Genomic DNA, 10,816 nt, shown 5'->3' on the forward strand with positions numbered 1-10,816 from the left:
TACCACAAAAGACTCTGTTCTTAGATTGAATTCTTCACCCCTTTACAAAACTCAATTCAAGCTCAGTTCACATCCAGTCTTGATCATTTTATTTTATTTTTGGATTCCCAATCTGATCATTTGTGGCATTGCATCCTTATTTTTTATATGACCATCAAGAACTAATATTATAAATTTCTGCAGCCAATGTTAGCTTCCAAAGAATGACTCTGAAATTGTTTCCCTGAAATCTTTGATTCCCCATTGATTGACCTCCTTCCAAAGAATAGGCTTTTAGTCAAAGAACACTCAAAGAGAGTGTAGCCTGACTGGTCTCTACTCTCAATGAAGTTTCTACATAGCATACATGGAGTGTCTCCACTGTAACTACTTCTGATTCAAGGTTTTTTCTCTCATTTTTTTTAAATACAAATCTAGTGTCCAGCTAGCGCAATCCATTTATAGTGGTCATTGGTAAATTGCTTGAAATATGAGGATGAAATATATTCACAATATATGTGCATTAAGAGGTACATGTTAACCTCAGGGGGATAGCTAAGTGATTCCTAAGGTCTCATGATATCCATGAGATCTTGGATTCAAAACTTCTTGCTAGTATCTTGAAACCACCTCCAAGAAATTCTTCCCTAAAATAACTTGGTGTGTGTGGGATAGAGGGATTGCATACACCAAAGGGAATGATTAGATACTCGAAAAAGTTTGAATGCCCTCATTTGTCAACAAAAAAATAAGTGAGATATATATTAGTCCCAACCTATTTCAAATAGGCCAAGCCCGCAGGTCCAAAGTTTCCTTGCATTTTGTTGGATTGATGAAGGAGACAAATAGAAGAAGCTTATAGATATTATTGTCAAGGCAACCTACAAAGGATTATTTTAACCTTCAAGGTAGCTTAAGCACTTGCAAGTTGCAACTTTATAAGCAAATATTCAGTACTCACTCCTTCACAATAGAGTGCACCCTACTTGCATAACATGTGGTTCTCTTATGATTCATTTGCACCACCTAGGTTGGATTCGGGTTCGGGTTCGAAAGCTCAGTTACATGACTTGCATCTTATACCTTGACCTTGAAAGCTGAAGTCATATCTGGTTCCCCAGAAGAGGCAAAGCATTCTAAAAAATTTTACAACTACATTTCATGAATTTCCTGGCAGTTTATATCTGCTCGAACAGTTTCTCAGTAGACACCAATTCAGCACATCAAGAAAGCAAACACAATACTGTATTTTCATTACTGATTCATGGAAACCAATTGCAGACTTAACAAGAATCTCAATTCTAATTGTACAATAACTATTTAATGTCCAATAAATTAACATTCAAAACTCTACTAGTTTGTTTGGTTATAGTTTGTTTGGTTACAGCCATTCAAGTCCAGGAACAAATGATTTTTCTTTTCTCAAGTAAAAAGTGAATCGCATGGAGTGAAAATGACACCATCAACTTGCTAGAAAGAATTTTCTATTCTCTCTCCTACTCTCCAATAACTTTCCTTTGATCAATAATCATTCACTAAATTTGAAAAGGGGCTCAATTCACTTTTGTATAAAAAAAAAGCGCTCATCTATAAATATTGAAAGAAAAACAATAATATCTTCTTTTGAAACCAGAAGCTTCCAGCATAACTTTATGAGACAATCAACCAAATCTATTTCAACTTGCATTAAAAATCTCTCTAAATACATCATACACATACCCATCTGTCCCTTTTAAATGCCCCACAACCCATTCTCCAAAAAAGAAATAAAGGAGTCACTACCACCAATATTTTGGTCATCAACCACTAACCCCACCACTGATACTAGAAGAGGAGCACATCCATTCAGCTTTGGAAAATTCCTTCCTGGACTTGACTATGGCAAGGACATCAAGTGCCTCGGGTATTTTCTTCCGGGCATGAGAAGCACTCCTAGTTTGACGAAACTGGGAAAAAGAATGAACAGTTACTCTGACCTGATTGTTTCTCCATCAAGGAGTTAGAATCTACACTATAAAATACTCATTGTGATGAGTAAAAGCTGGACTAATACAGGAATTTGGGACCCAGAGGGACACCGCACACTGGGAGTCAAAGACGGGCACGTGCAATTGCACATTGTTGTTGGGGTCTATGAAGGGGTGTTTGATTCGGGCTTAACAAGTGTTGGTGCATCCGGTTGATGTGACCGAAAAATTGTAGAAGCAAGCGATATAGGCATGATGCAGAGAGCCTTGGACTGAAGGAATTGCATGGCAGCTCCTACATCTTCTTCCATCAGCTTTGCTACTTGCTGTTCTGTGCCATCATTTGACCACTTATCCCAAGCTTGCTGATTTGTTCCACCTTCAATGCCCTCACCCTGCATTACACACATATCAAAAGTGAATATATAGAAGCAACAAACATGAAAATACTAGAGACAGAAGGAGGCAGACAATTTATTGAACCATTTTTAGATTCAGACCAGAATGGCATGTCAAAAACTTTTATATACAACAAAGTAGGTCATGCATAATCAAATGCAAATACTGATTTAATTAATCACCTAAACTGTTAGAATTATGATCAAATTCACTCTTTCCTAATAACAATGAATTAAAGTATCAAAGCCGATGGTCTTGAGTTCAAACCATATCTTTAAAATGTTAAAAATCTCAAGTGTTGGGCCGCATTTATTAAAGGAGAGTCTAGGGGTTGTTAAAATTACGATTAAATGTTTAAATTCACCATTTTCTAATAGTTTAAACTTTTGGGACAATCGGTATTTATCAAAATTGAAATACCAATGTATGTTTCATTGTAGGTAAATACCTGACTATAAGATTTGTGCTCATGGTACAAGTAGGTATAAACAAGCAACAAGAAAAATAATACAAATGAAAGAATACCAAATCAGAAAAACAAGAATTTGAAGTTACAGCTCTTCCAGTTTGTTACCTCAACTGATGAAAGGGGTACATCAGCTACAAGCTGAGCTACTGCACCGGCTCCACCCAATCGACTCATGCTCAAAACCTGTGTCAAAATGTCAATGGAATCAGATATGTATTAAATGAAGAAACATAAACCAACAAGAAAATCAAGAAAAATAAAATTAGTCAATTACAGAATCAAGAAAGTGGTAACGCTGTTCACATCCTTTCCTATTTAATAATGACCTCATTGCAGACTGAAGATTCTGACACCATAGAAGTTACCTCATGTTTGACATTGTCACTGCTTTATATAAAAAAGTCTTGAAATTCTTCAATAATGTCTGTGATAGTCAACATATTTGGGACCTACCTTGTAATAAAGGCATTCTAAAGACTATGAAAGATTTTACCACTCAATAGTTAGGAAGTTGGTACAGGTTTTTGAAAACAATGACAAGTTCAATAAATGCTCTAATTATGCGTGGAAAAACGGAATTGTTATAGACATCCAGGAGAGCTGTATCTTGTCCAGATTCCTAACAATAATTGAGGCTTAACCAATCTCAGAAATTATTTGAGAAATATTAAAGAATACAGTGGATCTTCTCCATCAATACCTTCACTTGGAGCCTTAGAAACTTCACATAGTCCACAATTTCGTCAAGCATTGCTGCCCTATCCGTCTGCACAACATATTATTGGCAATTATTGTATGTAAATATATCTCAAATACAACACATATTTCTAATATGGCTGAGAGAAAAAAGAAAAGGACCTTAAACTTTTCTTGTGAGGTATATAAAATGAATCATGAATGTCTATAACATCTACAACATTTACAGTTACAGTCCAACTACTAATGATTTTATCTTCTGGTCAATCATCACTAATTTCGAACTATTAATCACAATTCCTAGAATGCAGTGTTTCACTGCCAACAGATAGTTAGATGTTAATTACCTTCATGGCAATTTGGCACCTAAGAACTATGTCCACCTTTTAACTTTACAAGAAAAGAGAAAGAAAAGGAACCATATTCTGGAAATTTCTTGTGAATTAAATTTCAGTAATCAACTTATGAATCATATGATGATGTTTAACATTAGTATGAATCTGTAAAACAAACATAACAATTTAGCCAGATAGTCATTAGCATTTTTGGAAAGTTTGCACTGTACTCTTCCTGAAGTCAGGCAGATCATCTCTTCTATAAAGAATGATGCTACCACACGATTGACAGAGCACTCTCTACATGAATATGCAAATTATTCGTTTGTGTCAATAGTCAGGGTCAAAACTCGCACATCTGAGCTAGAAATTTTAAACATAGAATCTTGACAAAAGAAGCAAATCATTTTTGCCTGTAAAAGTATCATTTGGTTAAGACAAGATTGTTTCCAGAACATGCTAAAACAATAACCTAAAAAAACACATATTTATGAAAGTGAGCCTCATTAAATTTAAAATCCCTTTCTTTTGCTTCTTTTTCTTATCATTAATTGTATTTGCTTCGTTAAGTTCTTTATCAATAAGAGTAACTAATCTAATATTTCTTTAAACCCAATTGTAGATAGCATTTTTCAATAAATAAAAAGCGAGGCTATAAATAGCTGCGCTGAGAAGGCACTAACTTTGTTGGCACTGGGAACCAATTCTTGCAAAGCCTTCATTCTTTCTGCAATTCTTTCCCGACGTAACTGCATAGAAGAGAGAAGCAAAAGCTGGTATGTCATAATGAATTTTTGACATAGATAGATTGTTAATATCATCAATATTACTAAGATTGTAACATCAATCTTAATACTGTGGAGCAACATAGTAATGCATATTGCTGTAGAATAGGGATGGAATTAATCTTCATTATGTGTCATCACTAACTTCCAATCTTTATTCTTTAACCTTATTTTCTTTTCTTATTTTGCATTTTATATTTATAAACCTCATCTTAACATATAATACCTCAGAGTAAAGGGGAACCGTGGGACACCACCATTTGAAATAAGTTTAGCATTTTTCAATTACTACAAGCAGTTAGTCAACCCCGTATTTATGCTACCAGTGAAACCACTTTACAGTCTTAACAAAATTCCACAAGTGAATAACAACCAGCTCTTTGAGGATGACATCTTAGAATTATGTTCCATCTTAAATGTGGTGGAAATTGTTGCTTTACTTATACTGATTCTTGACAAAAGTGAAACCTAACATTGAATAGTTCTCTTAAAAACAGTTATCAAATTTACCCGTTCAGCAATACTGTGGGGATCTGTGGCTTGCCCTCGTCTTGCACGCACCCTTGGGCGGATTCCAGGTGGATGTGGTGCAGCAACACCCGGCCCATGTGTTGGTTGGCTATGGAACTGTCATATCAATAATAGAGATTGTGTCAAATAATAAATAATGGTAAACATGAAAAGTAAAATGCAAGAAAATCCACCAAATAAGACCTACAAGCTTCATAAAACAGAAATTCCAGGAAAGCCATCAACTTATCAACGTGAGAACACTATATATATAATAAAATTCACAGGAGACTCAAAATCAGTTGATTAAAATTTAAAATACATGACGAATCCAAAGGATTGGAAGATACTTGTGTAATTATATTAGCAATTTAACTCTTTATGTGTATACGGCAGTGTTATTGGCAATGTAGTCTAGTAATGTTCATGGCCAATCAAAAGACATCCATCCCTAGTTGATTACTAAATGGTTGTCAAATTAATGCACAAAAACTGAAGTATTGTATTCTCATGAAATCTCACATTATATCATGTCGAATTACTTGTAAGCTTCATCATAATATTCCGGTTTATAATTTTTATCCCATTGTGATTTGACATCATGGAATCAATAGGATTCTCTCTAGTCATTTCAAAACATTCTTTCAATTATAGATTTGAATCAGGTTCATATAGACATACCATGGTGGACAGCCATCTTAGGGAATCAATAAGCATGTTCATGTTAACATTTTGGGTAAGATCCCATCACATGGTTACACTAGGAACAAAGAAAAAGCAACAGAACATTTTGCACAAGGTTTTGCCTTGAATTTGAATATGGGGCATCCAGTTGCTTTGGAATGACCAAATCCATTATAGGACCAGTCAAATTCAATACAATCTCACACAAGAACATATTCAGCCACTTTCTTAATACTTGACCCAGAATCCCAGCAAAGAAAATGCATTTGCAAGCTAATATAAGATAAGTTAGTTGCCTTCACATTCAATACAAATTAAACTAAATTTTGACTCTTTTATTTATATAAATAAAAGTTGTACCAATCAATTAAAAATATTGAAATATTCAAAACTTCAAATTGAAGACCCCAAATTTTGGCAAGGAAGTGCGCAAAATAGTATACACTATAGAGTAGTTTGCCTGAACCAATCTTAATTCCTCCTTAAAAGTCAAACATTTGGCCTATTCCATTTCCTAGGACTCAAAGAAAATTGCAAACTAGTCAACCCAAAAAATGCGCGTGCCCACACGCGTATTGAAAATTTCGGAGGCGCGTAGAGGGAGCTCCTATTATCATCAACCTTTTTAATAGTGATTGACAATGAATACCACTACAAAGTCCCAAAAGGACCAAAAAGTCCCTCAAAAAGTATTATGACATAAAATTTCACAGCTGCACACGCTTAGAAAACCTCACACGTGTAAGAGACCATACCGTCACTCTCCACTGGAAAAAGAGAGGCCCCCACGCTCCCTCTAAGCGCGTTGAAAGCACAGCCAATTATTAAAACTTTTAAAAGCAATAATATTCTTTCATAAATTTAACTATTCAACGACCATACCCGTACAAAAGGATTTAAACAATAAAAAGTATGTTAGAAAATAAATCTCCTTTTTCCGAGTGAATAAAATATATGAATTTGCTTTATGGAATAAAAGAGTGACTATTTTTTAATAATAATATAAAGAATTTGGAATTCAGGCAAAGCACCATTAATTCTTGATTTTTTTTTTTGAAAATTATTATTATTAGTAAAGTGAAAATGTCATATTCTTGTGCAAAGTGAGGATTGACCAAAATGTGAGATGCTTCTTACAAACGCATCGAATATAAACATTACTACAAGACTACAAAACTTTGTACTCCACGCGACACATGCCTAGATTGAATCTTTGATCTTTTGTATGGCTTTTGGTAAAACATCTTTTCAAACTCGAATGGGACTAAAGCACCACCTATTAATTTATTATTTTTAACAAAGTCAATTCCTAGTGAGATTGGAGACTTGAACTTAATTTAATCAGTGAATTGGCACCCACTTTTTCATTATTTTGCTTTTTAACTTATCTTGATTATTTTTTACAACTTTTTTATAAGTAGACCTTTTCAAATACAAGTTTATTTTACTCAACTATAGGCAAAAAGCCAAATTTCCGCATATCAAACGGACACAGACCCTTTGGTTTGAGTTCTTAAAAACAATCAAAAGAATTTATTTATTTATTTATTTATGTTTTTGGTTATTCCAATGTGCACGATTCATGCTCTTTTAGTTTAACAAATTATAAAATTAATGTGAGATTTTATTGAAAGTTAATATAATTATAGGTGTTTGGTTGATTAATATTGTGAGACTTTAAAAATGTCGAGATATCTCAATTCCTATTGTTGAAGAGCTACAAAACTCACATATTTTGGGTACTACCATATTTTGTAAAGTCTTATATACGTGATTCAAGCATCGCCTCCCCCGTTACTATCTTCAAAAAATAAACTAACAACTTTTAAACTCCTATACCTACCTATCTCCAAAAAATAAACTAACAATTTTTAAACTCCTATGTCTTGCACTTACCGATTAACATTCCTTATTAGGTCATACTAACCATAATGACCGCATGAAGTGGTTTATCATCATTAATTTTACATTAAACACTCAAAATTTTTAAAACTAATACCTAATTTCTTAGAACCTATCGAATTTTTTATAATCACCTTCCTTAAGAATTCAAATAGATAGGCCATGAGTCTTTTTAATAAAGTTTTAATAAAAACATTCTGTGTTTAAATTCTCTTTTATATGTATATATATATATATATAAACTAAGGAAAATCTAAAATTCTCGAGAGTCAAATCTTACCAACCGAGCATTACGAAATAAAAAGTTGATGGTTAAAAAAAGAATTTGGGCTTTAAGAATTTGGGGGGAATTGGGTTCTAAAGTAATTACCTGGTGTAGCTGGGATGGAGGTGGTGCTGTTGGCCGGAGTGACTGAGCTTGCATTTGTCCAAACGCAGGAAACAAACTTGTCATGTGCACCGAATCTCTTTCCTGCCACAACCAAAGTACAAAACACTAAATTCTCCAAACCCCATCATTTTGCAAACATATACTCTTTAACAAAAACCCACCATTATTATTTTTCTTTTTCTTTTTTATCTTGGTAGATAACGCGTCAAATTAAATTACTAGGAAAACAAGGCAACAAATTTTCAAATCCCCAGCTACAAACTTAAGTGAAGGGAAATATGGGAAGAGTCTTTCACATCTATACCCAAGAGGAAAAGGAAATGGGAATGTCAAATTCACAGCCAGATCACAGCTGAAAGTTTATGAGAGTTTTCACGTAAAACCCGGAAAAGGATTTCAAAATTTATGAGCAAAAGAAAAGGCGAATAATAGCAGTATTTTCTTTTAGCAGCCAAAATATCCAGCTTCCATGGTTTTCCTCACTCCTAAGAACCCAGTATTTTTCCCAAATATGGCATAAATAATAGTAAAGAGCCCCCATTAATCTCATATTCCCATTCTCTCTTTACACCACAACTTTGTCCTCTAAGACAAGTCCAAAAATGACAACCCAAAAGCCAATTCAAACAAGCAAACAGGTTCATCTCACGAGACCATCACACTCCCCATGAGACACTGAGAGAAAGAGCTCTCTATCAACATAAAAATCCTACCCTCAAACAAATACAAAATGACATGAGAGAGAGAGAGAGAGAGAGAGCTCTAGGGCATGACAATTTTACTTTTACCAAAAAGATACAAATATGACATGTCAAAAACAAGTGTGTCTACCGTGTAGTCCATTCGACACTTCCCACAAGAGAAAGAGAGAGCAAGGACATGAAGTTTCACCTCAAAGTTACAAAAACGACATGCCATGTTGCCAATCCGACTAAAACCAATGGACTCGGACTCTTCCAGAGTCAATCTCCTATAATCCAATTGACACTTCCAAGTCCCAACTCTAAAAAAATAGAGAATGGAATGGGGACAGACAAACAGTTCCACGAACATGACACTTTTAACCTCACACAATTAAAAAAATGACATGCAAATCCTACCACCAAACCTAGACCAAGCTAGCTAGCTCGCTCTAGCTATAGCCCAACCCACACACAAACCCAGAAAAGAAAAGAGAGACTTACACTGATTCCATGAGTGGCAGAAGAAGAAGAACCATTATTAATATGACTGTTACTATGATTACCATCAACAACCTCTTCTCTAAACCTCTCCTGCCTCAAAAACCCACCATGCTGTTGTTGTCGCTCTAAGTTCAACCCCATAGGTGGTGCCATACCCATCCCTAAGTTCATCCCTCTCAACCCGCCGCCACCACCACTCCCACCACCACCACCACCATCTCCACCACCACCACCACCACCACCACCAGACCCCAACTGCAAAACCATAGGCATGGACCCCACTTCTCCACCTCCATACCCAGCTACTGCTGCTGCTTCACTGGTTGTATATGTAGGCTGCACAGCCAAGATCTGCTCAAAGAAATCATCACCTAAGCCCTCTGGCGGATTTCCCGCCATAATATCTATCAGTATTATCACCCACAAAAAGAAAGAGAATTCCAACCAACGCTACTCTTATACTCTATAAGCCTGTCAGAAACAGTAGGTTTTGCAAGGCTTTGGTATATTTACTAGGTTGTGTGTTTTTGCTATGTGGGTTTGGGAGGGAAGTTTGTGAAGTGACGAAATTAAAGGTGGGGCTATATGGGGTACCTTGGGGAGTCCGAGAAAAAGTGGTGGTGGTGGTGGTGGGTGTTGGGGAAATGGGTGGCAGATCCGGCGCCCGATAACCCGGAAAGTGGATTTGGGGTTCCAAGAATTAGTGTTTTTGTTAATGGTTTTTCTACTTTGTTTTATAATTTGGTACTGTCTTAAAAGAAAGAAAGAGAGAGAGAAGTATGTTCTCTGGTTGTGAAAACGCTCGGTCTTTTAGCTGGGGAGTGGGTTTTTTTGGCTTTTGGGTCTGACTAGTGAGTGGTTTCTCTGCTGTGTTCTGTGTGTGTGTGTGTATCTGTGTGAGATACATGGTTTTAAGAGAGAAGAGAGACAGAGACACGGACGAATGGGAAAGTTGGACTGTTTTTCTTTTCTTTTTCTACTTTTTTAATTTTTATTTTATCTGTGCGATGGAGTACCAAATAGAACCACGCGCTTGTAAAGAGCGTGATGTATGTTTTTCCTTCAATTATATTTTGGAGAGTATAAACACATTCGGTAAAAGATTTTGCGTAACGTTGTTTATATTTTTTGGTAATATTTGTAGGTGAAAAAATATGTAAAAATACGTGTAATATTATTTAAATATTAAAGGCGTAAATGCTCTTTTCGTCCTTACATTTTGTAGTCATTTCTATTTTGGTCCCTACATTTCTATTTTACCAATTTTAGTCCCTAATCCAATTAACGCGTGTTATTTTAGTTCTTTCCGTCAGCCACCAGACGGAAATAGCTAATGTGATTAATGGACTGATTAAAATATTAATAAAAATATACCGTGGCTCTCGTCACCCATGCCACATGGGTTTCTTGCCCCTTTATTCACACGTGACCCTCACTACAACCACCTATGACTTCAACTGAACCCCAAAATCGGTACACCTTCCACCTTCTCTTTCTATGAACCCCCATGTGCCC

At 35.5% G+C, this 10,816-nt stretch overlaps 1 protein-coding gene across 1 annotated transcript; it reads right to left on the reverse strand.

The window, feature by feature from the left end:
- Window positions 1–1,575: 1,575 nt before the first annotated feature.
- Window positions 1,576–10,214, reverse strand: LOC112018850 (transcription factor UNE12). Its single transcript, XM_024051416.2, has 7 exons — window positions 9,302–10,214; window positions 8,097–8,198; window positions 5,141–5,257; window positions 4,529–4,594; window positions 3,515–3,580; window positions 2,920–2,997; window positions 1,576–2,341 (listed from the first exon to the last, which is right to left on the reverse strand). Exons 1-7 carry the CDS (start codon window positions 9,698–9,700, stop codon window positions 2,111–2,113), a joined length of 1,059 nt encoding a protein of 352 aa, XP_023907184.1. The 5' UTR covers window positions 9,701–10,214; the 3' UTR covers window positions 1,576–2,110.
- Window positions 10,215–10,816: the final 602 nt, after the last annotated feature.

The sequence above is a fragment of the Quercus suber genome, unplaced genomic scaffold (assembly GCF_002906115.3).
Source record: "Quercus suber isolate HL8 unplaced genomic scaffold, Cork oak 2.0 scaffold_786, whole genome shotgun sequence".
Classification (NCBI taxonomy): domain Eukaryota; kingdom Viridiplantae; phylum Streptophyta; class Magnoliopsida; order Fagales; family Fagaceae; genus Quercus; species Quercus suber.